This window comes from Ictalurus punctatus, chromosome 7 (assembly GCF_001660625.3).
Source record: "Ictalurus punctatus breed USDA103 chromosome 7, Coco_2.0, whole genome shotgun sequence".
Taxonomy (NCBI): Eukaryota; Metazoa; Chordata; class Actinopteri; order Siluriformes; family Ictaluridae; genus Ictalurus; species Ictalurus punctatus.
Genome location: NC_030422.2, coordinates 2,499,401 through 2,512,545, shown reverse-complemented (window position 1 = coordinate 2,512,545; position 13,145 = coordinate 2,499,401). Strand labels below are relative to the sequence as shown.

The window sequence follows — 13,145 nt, the reverse complement described above, 5'->3', positions numbered from 1 at the left end:
ACTGAACCATCTTTATAGAAATCAACACCAGAAGCTGAGGTATTTGAGTTGCGAGATAAACAATGTAAAGTCAGAGGATGTCCCTCAGTCACAGGATGGACAGGACTGTCCAGGATCACATGACCACCTGTAGGAAAGAGAAAGAAGACACTGAAATCAGAAAGTGTGTAAAATACAGTAATGATTTTAACACAGAGAGCTACAGTAAATCAGTGGTAGATATCAGAGAGAGTGTACACAGTGCAGCGCTCACAGAGTCTTCATGTGTGAAAGAGAAAATGTGCTTAAATGCCAGTTTTATCAGTAACATTCAGATGTGAAAGCAGCTTTCACTGTAATATTCTTAACATCCTGAAACTAAACTAGTCTTCATGAGTTATTCTTATTTCTGTTTATATTCTTATTGTTAAAACATTGTGAGAAGCTTTTTTAGGTTTACCCTCTGCAGTCTAACTTCTATATGGGGATAATAGTTTTATTTATGTAAGTTTAATGTCTTTATGCCTCTCTCTCTCTCTTGCTTTGTGTGTGTGTGTGTGTGTGTGTGTGTGTGTGTGTGTGTGTGTGTGTGTGTGTGTGTTCTGCTCAATTCTGTCTACCTTGTTCTTTATGCTAGTGATAAAGATGATACTGACATCCAAAAAGTCTCATCTCTCTGTATTCTTTTTCTTCTTTTTCTCCTCTGAGTCTGATCTTTGTGTACAGATGTGTGTATAAACCTCTGGGTCTCAGATCTCTGCAGCCCTGAACACAGCGCTATCTGTTGGTCTTTTGTTAGAATCGACTGAATAAAAACATCAAATCTGTGTCACCCTAGACACTGCACTCAGTTTCTTTATAATATTATAATTTATTTTCACCAATTCAGTAGATTATAAAAGTGTTATCTTTATTCCTGTATATTGTACATCTATTACTGATGAGAACATTGAAGACTCACGGTGCACTGTGATGTTGACAGGATTACTGCGTCCTCCAGATTCAGACTGACACCAGTAAACTCCAGTGTGTGATGTAGAGAGGGAGCGGATGTTACATGTAGATCCTGAAACTGATGAACAATCAGACACTGCCTCACTGTGTGTGTATCCTCTCACTGTCCATCCAGTAGAGTCACTCTGGTCCTCACAGCTCAGTGAGAGAGAGTCAGCAGTAAAGTGTTGAGTTCTGCTGGGATTGATGATCAGAGACACTGGAGGAGATTCACCTGAAACACACACATTATAATTCAGCTCTTATTCTGAAAATTAACATGTATTTTGATTTTATTATGATGTTAATTTCAGTGTACAGTTTAGTAAACATGTGTAACATTAAAATGACCACAGGACTAATACTTGCTCTGATTAGACAATGAAATCCGAATAAAAATCTACTATCAGGTGCTTATTCAGCTGCTTTACACATTCCTCATTAAGGAGTTTAAATATAAACAGTTATTACACAACACATTAACACAGATACAACACTTAATATTAATAAATGTACATTTGCTACACTCCAACTCAACTCTATTGTTGATTTATTTCCTCACCAGTGATGCACAGTGGCTGTAGGTTACTGTCCCGTGTGTGAAAGACTGGTTCTCCTCTCTCTGCTCTGCACATATAAACTCCTGTGTGCTTCACAGTAACAGGACTGAGAGTGTAGGAGCCTCCAGATCCTCTGCTGCTGTCTGAGAGGAGCGCTGTACTGTACCTGAGGGAACCCTGACTGTCTCTGGAGGGAACCTCTGTGTACCAGCTGAATGTCCAGCCTGTAGAGGAGTGTTTAACCTCACAGCTTAGAGTCACTGAGTCTCCTTCAGTCAGCCAGCGCAGTGGAGACACACTCACTACTGCCTCTGCTGCATCTGATGGACAACAAATGTAAAATAAAATAAAATAAAATCATACAGAGTGGTAATCTTGTTATATATAATTAATGATAAGATAAAACAAACTCACACACTCACCTGATACAGTGAGTGTAACAGCATCACTGATCTCTGAGCTCTGAGAGTCACTTCTCCTCCCTCCGCAGGTGTATTCACCACTGTCATCATTTATAACTGAGCTGAAGCTGAACTCCTGTGTTCTGCGGTATGGGTAGAGTGTGTTATATTTCTTATACCAGCTGTATGTCCACTCAGTGTTTCCTCCTCCCTGTATTTCACATCTGAGAGTCACAGTCTCTCCTCTGAACACATGTTTATCAGGCTTTATGGTCACCACAGCTTTAGGACTCTCTACAGAAACATAATTTTATTATTCATTTTGTTATTTTATATTTGTTTTATAATTAACCCAAATACAAACACACTTCAATAATATACAGTTCTAATACTACAACTGCTGTATATTTAAGTGATTAGTGATGATGCAGTGTTTTGCAACCTGTTTTTACTCACCAGTAACATTTACCCAGAGTGCATCACTGTAGTGTGTGTAGTAGACTGGGTTTCCTCTTCCAGCTCTGCACCTGTACTGACCTCCATCAGAGTCTCTAAAGGAGCTGATGTTGTAGTAGTCTGTTTCAGTCTCAGTCTCAGTGCTCTGTGTGGGTTTGATCCAGTAAAACTTCCATCCAGCAGACTGCAGCTTCAGTGTACAGGACAGAGTCACGGAGTTTCCTTTCAGTACAGCTCCTTCACGACTTGGTGTGAGTTCAGGTTTAGGTTTTTCTGCAGTTGGAGATGAAACACACAGTTCAGGATGTTAACTGTTCATGTTCTGCTCTCAGAGTGATTAACACACTAATCACTACTACAGACAAACACACTATTACTGATACACTGTAAAGACTCCTGTCATAGTGAAATTATTCATGAATATCTATCAAAATATTTTGTGGTATTTATGAAAGTAATTTAGTTTTTGTGAGAGTAGATTTAATGTGGAGTACATTGTTCTCTTATTCAAAAAAAAGTGTACAGACAAAATGTACTGCATTATGTTTGACTGTTATTTAAAACATCCTTCAATATGAAATATTTGAATTTTTGTGACTTTAATCCACACTGCATGTAGTGATGTGATGCTGAAGTTAATAAATATTGGTGTGAGGAAGAGATTAACACACACACACACACACACACACACACACACACACACACACACACACACACACACACACACACGCGCACACACACACCTGACACAGTTAGTGTAACAGTGTTGCTGGTCTCTGAGGTCTGAGAGTCGCTTCTTCTCCGTCCGCTGCAGGTGTATTTAGCGCTGAGAGACTCTACAGGAGTGAATGAATATTTCCTGCTCTCAGTGTAGGAGGATATTTGGACACCATCTTTATTCCAGTTGTACATCCACTCAGTGTCTGCATGTCCTCGTATTTCACATGTGAAAGTGACTTCCTGTCCACTGAATATCTGTCCATCAGGCTGCAGAGTCAGAACGGCTTTTGGTCTCTCTGTACAGTTACAACAAATACATCAAATCAGTCAAACACACCCTTCTCTGACCATCTGATATTTAATCAGTGTGTTTTGTAATGATTATGTGTATCAGTGCATGTTACAGGAGTGTAAGATCAGACATGTACCGATCACTGAGAGAGTCACTTCATTACTCCATGCCGTTGACCGTCCATCAATAGACCCGTAACATCTGTATCTGTGACTCTGATCTACTTTTATAGTGTAGTAATTTTCAGCCGATCTGTGAACATTAACACGATCTTTGTACCAGTAGTACGGTCCATTTCCTCCTGAAATCCTACATGTGAGTGTAACCGTCTCTCCTCTGAATATTTGAGGTGAATTCGGCTCCACAGACAGAACTGGTTTAATCACTGCTGGAAAAGTCAAAAAGCAAACACACAGTGTCAATGTAAACAACTTACATTCTGCATGACAATGTACAAACAATCTTCTCCACCTTAATACAAATCCAACATGTACACAACATAGGCAATAAAATATGTATAAATCACCTTGAGCTTGTCCGACTCGGATAAGTGAAATAAGCACTAAAAAGGGAAGAGGAACAGAGAATATGATGTAACGCTGACTTGTTTCTTTTCTTTAAGAAGACAAATGAGAACAATGTCATATACTGCAAAAAATCTGTATTTAGTTTCACTTCAGCTATAAGAAATGCAATATATCGACCTGTTTCAGTAATGAATGGAGTTTAGAAAAAGCTATTTTCACTCAGGTCACTATGCTGCTCATTACTGTCTCATGTTTAATCTGATCCACATCTGCTAATCTGAAACTGGATTACACACTTCCTTCTCTGTGTCTCACATGAGAAAGGCGCTCCTGTGCACTAAAGCTGTGGTGTAATACATACAGCCTGCAGGATGATGTGTCATATATCAGGAAAAACCTGAGCTCAGTAGCACATACAGGATAATGAACACACACAGGCTAATGAACACACACTGGTTAATGAACACACACAGGCTAATGAACACACACAGGTTAATGAACACACACAGGTTAATGAACACACACAGGCTAATGAACACACACTGGTTAATGAACACACACAGGATAATGAACACACACAGGTTAATGAACACACACAGGATAATGAACACACACAGGCTAATGAACACACACAGGTTAATGAACACACACAGGTTAATGAACACACACAGTTTAATGAACACACACAGGATAATGAACACACACAGGTTAATGAACACACACAGGATAATGAACACACACAGGTTAATGAACACACACTGGTTAATGAACACACACAGGATAATGAACACACACAGGTTAATGAACACACACAGGTTAATGAACACACACAGGCTAATGAACACACACAGGCTAATGAACACACACTGGATAATGAACACAAACAGGATAATGAACACACACAGGTTAATGAACACACACAGGCTAATGAACACAAACAGGCTAATGAACACACACAGGCTAATGAACACACACAGTTTAATGAACACACACTGGTTAATGAACACACACAGGTTAATGAACACACACTGGTTAATGAACACACACAGGTTAATGAACACACACAGGCTAATGAGCACACACATGTTAATGAACACACACAGTTTAATGAACACACACTGGTTAATGAACACACACAGGATAATGAACACACACAGTTTAATGAACACACACTGGTTAATGAACACACACAGGTTAATGAACACACACAGGCTAATGAGCACACACATGTTAATGAACACACAGTTTAATGAACACACACTGGTTAATGAACACAAACAGGTTAATGAACACACACAGGCTAATGAACACACACAGGATAATGAACACAAACAGGTTAATGAACACACACAGGCTAATGAACACAAACAGGCTAATGAACACACACAGGTTAATGAACACACACAGGCTAATGAACACACACAGGCTAATGAACACACACAGGATAATGAACACACACAGTTTAATGAACACACACTGGTTAATGAACACACACAGGTTAATGAACACACACAGGCTAATGAGCACACACATGTTAATGAACACACAGTTTAATGAATACACACTGGTTAATGAACACACACAGGTTAATGAACACACACATGTTAATGAACACACAGTTTAATGAACACACACAGGTTAATGAACACACACAGGATAATGAACACACACTTGTTAATGAACACACACTGGTTAATGAACACACACAGGATAATGAACACACACATGTTAATGAACACACACAGGTTAAGTATCTTATTTAGCGTCTGAAGGGCAGTACTAAATGGAAAAAATAAGATCTTTAAATAAATAAACAATTTAAACTGATCACCCTGTTCAAAAGTTTACACCCCCCTGAATCTTAATGTATCGTGTCACCTTCTCGAGCATCAGTGAGTGTTTTGCACCTTATGTAATAGCTGTGTACGAGTCCCTCAGTCGTCCTCAGTGTGAGAGACAGATCTGAACATCATATAGCCTGTGTTGGAAAGGGCTAAAATATACAGAAGATGCTGGAAAAGCAAAGAATGTGCAGGACCTGGAGGATTTTTATGAAGAACAGGGGGCAGTTTAACTGCTCAGGAGAAACAAGGGACTCATGAACAACTCTCACAAAACATAAACACACTCGTGGATCATCCAGGTAACGACACAGTATTAAGAATCAAGGGTGTGTAAACTTTTGAACGGGGTAATTTTCATAAACTCAGCCATTGTCTTGTGGACTATATGTAAACATATGTTATGTGAAATAGCTTATTCAGGACAGGACTAAATGAACAACAACATGGGATTTTTATGATCAATCTTATTTTGTTAAAAGTATTAAGATTTTGCAGATTCAGCAAGGGGTATGTAAACTTCCGATCGCAACTGTATGTTCTCTATATGTCTTTTCTTTACAAAAAGTAAATATATTTGTTTAACTTATTTTGTTATTTGTTAATAAATATTCATATTACATTCATATTATATGAATTCATATTGTTCATATTGTATTTTTAATTGTTTATAAAAGTCCTTGATGTTTTTAAGTGGTTGAATTTTTGTGTGCGTGTGTTGGTAGCAGTGTGTGTGTGTGTGTGTGTGTGTGTGTGTGTGTGTGTGTGTGTGTGTGTGTGTGTGTGTGAGACAGAGAGATAATTTGTTTTTGCCTTTAAATATACTGTAAATATATTTATTTGTTATCTTGTTGTTTTTAAAAGTGTGTTGTTAATAAATGTTCATATTGTAGTGTATTTGTTAATGTTTAATAAAAACCCTTAATCTTATTAAATGGTTGAATTTGAGTTTCCCTACTAAAATGAAGTACATTTAGCAGTTTCTGGGCCACATCTGGCCCGGGGACCAAGCCGACTCTCAGCCAGATCTGTCTTACAGTGCCTGGGCCAGACCCGGGCCAAATAAAACAATATAATTCACTTTACAGTGTGTGGCCGGATCTGGGCCTGAGGAAATTGTGTGTGTCGGTTTGCAGTGTGTGGGCCGGATCTGGGCCTGAGGAAATTGTGTGTGTCGGTTTGCAGTGTGTGGGCCGGTTTTGGCCCGGGGACCCAGGCGTATACTGGGCTAGAACTAAAGCAAGTATGTGGCCCACAAGTGGCCAAACAAATTTTGCTATGTGGGTGAGAGACGGAGATTTAACAATGTCATGGATAAGGCGACGCGCCCTTCGTCCCTATTCGTCCCAATGTGAATGTTTTTAGAATGTAAGACGAATGTAATGCAAGATGTTTTACATGTAAAATAGTCCATGTTATTACAGCCTAGTTCTCTGTTCAAAGTAGTTATAGTGTTCAGAAACATTTCATATCATTCAGGTTCAATACCTGTCCGTTATATCTATCTTTTTATTGATCTATCTATCTATCTATCTATCTATCTATCAAAAACAGATTATAGAATATATATATATATATATATATATATATATATATATATATATATATATATATATATATATATATATATAAAAAATAGATCACTATTATACCTGGTCCCCTCTAATATGGAGGGGGGATGGGGGGCATGCCAAATGATAGGGGAGGCTTGCAGGGGGTTTAGTTACAAAAGGTTGAGAATCCTTCCATAATGCAACGGGACTGGCACAGATGAGCTGTCAGAATCGGTGCCGAGTAGTATGTCTGGTTTGTATTCATGCTTACCACTTACTACTGATCAGTACTGTACTGTATCAACGACAGAGCAGTAGGTACTGAATCTAATGTAGCAGGTACTGAATCTAATGTAGCAGGTAGGCTACTGAATCTAATGCAATAGGTACTGAATCTAATGTAGCAGGTACTGAATCTAATGCAATAGGTACTGAATCTAATGTAGCAGGTACTGAATCTAATGTAGCAGGTACTGAATCTAATGCAATAGGTACTGAATCTAATATAGTAGGTACTGAATCTAATGCAATAGGTACTGAATCTAATACAGTAGGTACTGAATCTAATGCAGCAGGTAGGCTACTGAATCTAATGCAGTAGACCTGTCACAGTATGCTTTTTCGGATGCAGCCGCAGTTCTTACCACACACACACTTAAGCACAACTTATCAACACTATCTTTTATTTATTTATTTAAAAGTAACAACATAACATGTTCATGTACTCTTCCTTTCATACCTTCTAAGAAACAGAAAATGTTCATCCATGATAAAAGCCCACGAAAATAACACAAACCAAAATCTGATTCACGCTCAGAAAAAACTCCACGTCACCACATACACTCTACAACCCAAAATAACACACAAATCTTGAAGATGGTAGATTTTAGATTCCACACATATGCACTAAAATTAACCAAAAGGTCTTCACTGCAGTCTGTAGAGTAGTGACACATTGGATTTTATCCACTACGTACTGCATGTTGTAACACGCATGCACCAACGGCAGACACAATACATCACTGTTATCCATCTATGGTTAGGGTTGGGGTTAGTGGTAAGGTTAGAACATCCAGTACGTAGTATATCTAATCTAATGTCATTACACTACAGGCTGCAGTGAGGACACACCCAATTAACAGCAATCCACATAAACTATGCTGAAAATAAAAAATATTTAGTCCCCTCTGACACCATTGGAACAGCAGGCCGAGTTATTGTTTTTGCTGTAGACTGAAGACATTTGGGTTTGAGATCAAAAGATGAAAAGGACAAGAGAGGTTAGAATTTCAGCTTCTGTAAATGACATAGAACATAGCACATTTCTTTCAGACACCCAATTGGTAGATTCTAGGAAATAAAAGCTGAAATCCTAAACTCTTGTCTCAATCCATCTTTTGATCACAAACCCAAATGTCTTTGGTGTACAGCAGAAACAAATGAATAGGCCTTGCCGTTCCAATAGTTTCAGAGGGGACTGTACTGTACGCTCCCACTGATATCATTATTAATGCAACTAACTAACACTATTCTACATATAAATGTAACCCTTACCTTAACCTCAGTTACCAAATAATAATAAAAGTTCTCACAAGGGCTCAACTCAAATGAACTAACTCACACAACTGATATGGATGTACACTGATCCAACAATCATATCAGAGACTCTTACGAAAATGTTCTAATCACATATTAACCTCATCACACAGGACATTAGACTTCATCTGAACATATTGTTTTAAGCCACCACTCACTCTAATGAAGACACAAAGAAAACATTTACTCACAGATCATCACACGGAGTGGACGGAGCTCCATCCTGTCACACTGATGAAGGACTGACTGATCAGTGGTCTGTGTTAAAGACACTACACTTCCTGTGTTCTTACACACAGAGAGAAAGTGAGAAAGACTTCCGTTCTGGTCAAAGTTGATGTGATCTTTTCAGGTGAACCCAGAAATTATAACAACAATTTGCAGAACATAACTTTATTCAACTCCTGAACTTGTGCAGTTCCTCTGCTACTTCACTCAGGTTCATGACTGATCTCAACAAGACATCCAGTGGACCTTTCTGTAAAGCTTTTTATCTCGTTTGATTGAGTAAGCAAGCTAACTCTTTTAAAAGAACGAGGTCTTTCCTAAATCAAGAAACTTTTCTATTCTGTCAGATTTACTTCAGGTTTTGGGTTTGATGCAGTCCATAAAGATCAGAAAAGTTCACTGGACTTGATGTCAGAACCTCCTATGAAGCTGGGAGGCAGGGCTTCTGCTAGTCACAAAATGGGGTTCTTAAATGTAAAACCTAGATGTGATCAGTGAAAGGGATTCTAAGATTTAGATTTTTCCAATAAATCTGTGTGTATTTTCATCCATTATATTTGGATAATAATGATAATAATAATAATAATAATAATAATAATAATAATAATAATAATAATAATAATAATTCCTTAGATCAGTGTAAGGCTTTTCTAGGCACTCAAAGTGTTTTGTATTGTATGGGGTGGGGGTGGGGAGGTGCCTCCTCAACCTCTACCAGTGTGTTGCATCCACCTGGATACACCAGAACACCCAGAACAGCCAGAACAGCCAGCTATTGGTGGAGAGGAGAGTGATGTATCCAATTCAGGGATGGGGATTATTAGGGTGCCATGATGGGGGCCAATGGAGGAATTTCACCAGGACACCAGGGTTATACAGAAAAATAAGTGTTCTGGGATTTTAATGACCATAGGACCTTGGTTTAATGTCTCATCCCAAAGACTGTGCATTAGGACCCACACTGAGCACCCCACAGAGTGAGCACCCCATGCTCTCTTTGCTGCTTCCAGCAGCAAGCTTAGTTTTCCCCAGAGAGTCTTCCATGAAGGTAATGGCCAAACTCACCCCTGCTTAGCTGCAGTGGGAAACCAGACGAGATCTACAGGGGGATATGGCTCGAGCAAATGATAAGATAACAATCTGTAAAGCTTCATGTGAAAGTAGGAGGTGTTTTTCTGGAGATGAACAAGTACTGAGTAATGCTGATGACAGGTACTGAATAAATAGGCTTGAGAAATAAAATGCTATTGAAATCTAAAAAAGTTTTAAATGAAAACAAATTAAATGGAAAAAGTGAAAAGAGTCTGATATGTACTCTGGTAAAAGTCTGGAAAAGCAACACAAAAGAGGGAATTAATAATTTGGTGATGTCAGTGAGCTGCAGGCTTGATGAAGTTATTGCAAGCAAGAGATATGCAACCAAACATTAAGTGTTATTTACTTCAGTTTACTTCAACTTATCTGTTCCTTCACTTTTGCTCACCTAAAAACTGTTTGGTCTGATACAAAAGGTTCTATGTTTTATGATGTTTAACACCAAGATGTAAATACCAAGAAATAAAAACTCTAAACTCTTGTCTCATATCCATCTTTTGATATTAAATCCAAAGGTCTACAGGTGTACAGCAGAAACAAATGAATTGGCCTTGCTGTTCCAATAGTTTCAGAGGGGACTGTATGTACTAATCCCATAAACAAGTGTTTAGATCTTTTATATTTATTAATCCCCATAGTTAATGTGTGTTTAGATCTTTTATATTTATGAATCCCCATCACTAATTGATGTTTAGGTCTTTAATGTATGCTGCAGTGACATCTAACATTATGTTCATCTTTTATTATTAGCTCAGCTCACTGAGTGCTGTTAGTGTTTACCACAGAAACTAGAGTGAGAACATGCAGGTGTGACTGTTTTAATTTTGGCATTACTGAGAATTTGAATGGCAGCATTTCCTCATTTCTCACACAGCTCAACTACAATATAAACCAAACCACAATAATGTTTCATGTCTTAACTGCTAATCATTTAAAATGTGTAAGCATTAAAATCATTTAAAATCACATATCTGCTGACGAACAAATAAGAACAAATAAACTCTTTGTGTAATAACGTCAATTAATCACAACATTCATTGCTAGATATAAATGGTTATTTTTTAATGTAAATCAGATCTGAAATGACTGACGTGAGATAATGTGCAGTTGTGTACAGTTTTCAGATAAGACTACACAATGAAGCAGGAAGTCTTAAACTGTATCACTGCTGCCATTTGCAAAAACTTTATCTTCATAGATTAGAGTCTGCACATCTGAGCTCGTCTGTGCTGTGTGAACCTACTGGCTCTACAAGGTACTGCAAGTAAAAACATGATATACACTGCCCTCCACTAATATTAGCACCCTTGGTAAATATGAGCAAAGTAGGCTGTGAAAAACCTTTATATTTTATTCAAAAAATTCACAAAAATTCTCTGGATATCATGTAAAAATATCATGCAAAAAGGAACTCGCTTATCTCCGGACAGAGCTCTCGAAATCTCTGCAGGAATTTACCCCTACTAAGCCATCTCACGTCAGTGTGTAGCAGGAGCTCAGAGTGGTCGCAGTCTGCCTTCTCCAGATGCGCACGAACAGCTGTATTTGAAGTGATCTAGCACGTATAGAATCTAGCACGTATCTTTGTTGTCACATCCACGATCTCTTTCATGTTCAGCATTTTTGCGCATAAGGCTTGTTGGTGTATTATGCAGTGGTAGTTCAGGAAGTCAGGGAAAGCATCGTCTTCCCTGCACTTGGCGATGAATCCATTTGCGCTGCTCAACCATTGCGGGCGCACCGTCCGTGGTGACTGATATCAGTTTGCACACTGGGAGCTGGGTTTCGTCAATGAAGTCTTTACAAGACTGAAAAATGTCCTCTCCCCGCGTGTCTTCTTTCATGGGCAGCATCGTTAACAACTCTTCTTTTGCAGTCCTGTCTGTAAACAACATCCGAATAAAAACGCACAACTGGGCTGTATCACTTCCGTCCGTAGACTCGTCCGATTGCAGTGAGAAACACGCGCCGTCTGTGATGTCCTTCCAAAGCTGTTGTGTCAAATCCTCGGCCATGACTTCACAGCGCCGTGGAACTGTACTTCTTGATAGCTGGAGAGCTCTGATTGAAGATAATACTTCGGTTTTGTTTTTAAAGTCCCGAAACAACGAGTCAGCTGCGTCTACGAATGCCTCTTTTATCACCTCTCCGTCTTGGGATGACTTCTTGTGTTTAATGATGGAGTGACTCACCCGGAACGACGCTTCGGTGGCGCCTTAGCATTTGAAGTCAGTCGTGAGAATCGTAGTTTTTATGAACAGTCCTAAAGTGCCGCTCCACATCCCCCTTTTTGGGAATAGCAATGGTAGCTTGGCAGATCAGACAAACGCACTTCGAATATGACATCGTGAAAAAAATCATCCTCCCATTCCGCATGGAAGTGATGAGTCTTCTGTTTCTTGCTTGATCCCGCTACCTCTCTCATTTTGTACCCTTTCTTCAGGAGGAATAAATCGGAAAGTTAACTCAGTGATTTCGCTCGATAGCCTTTAGCGCTGGCGCGTTTGATCGCACACGCATGGTGAGAGAAAAGACGAGATCTCAGACTGGCTGCCCTCTACATCATCCATAACATCTATTTTTATTTTAATGGAGATCTACCAGCACTTCCTTTGAGATCGACCGGACGTATTGGGCACCCTGATCTACCCCTTTTATTTATTACAGTATTTGGTGAGATGAACTTGACTGGTTTATATCTGTGTGAAGCTGCTTCATTCACAATAATATTATATTCTCTTTTTCTTATTTCATTATTCATTACAAGTCATCTGGACCTCCCATAGAAGTTTGTGTGACAGAAGACAAGACAGCACTCACACTCCGCCCATCTAGTTAACTTCACATCATCTCCCCACACACACAGTAGTTTAGTCATTGTCTAGACTGCACACGTGGGTCTGC

The 13,145-nt window shown here is 38.9% G+C and overlaps 1 protein-coding gene across 1 annotated transcript in view; it reads right to left on the bottom strand.

Moving 5' to 3' along the window:
• LOC100379168 (leukocyte immune-type receptor TS32.15 L2.2a) overlaps positions 1 to 9,134 on the bottom strand; it is a 67,677-nt gene extending 58,543 nt beyond the window's left edge. Inside the window, 4 exon segments of the mRNA NM_001329244.1 lie at positions 3,133 to 3,405; positions 3,538 to 3,774; positions 3,928 to 3,963; positions 9,110 to 9,134. Of these exon segments, the coding sequence (NP_001316173.1) occupies positions 3,133 to 3,405; positions 3,538 to 3,774; positions 3,928 to 3,963; positions 9,110 to 9,116 (553 nt within the window). The 5' untranslated portion in view covers positions 9,117 to 9,134.
• Positions 9,135 to 13,145: the final 4,011 nt, after the last annotated feature.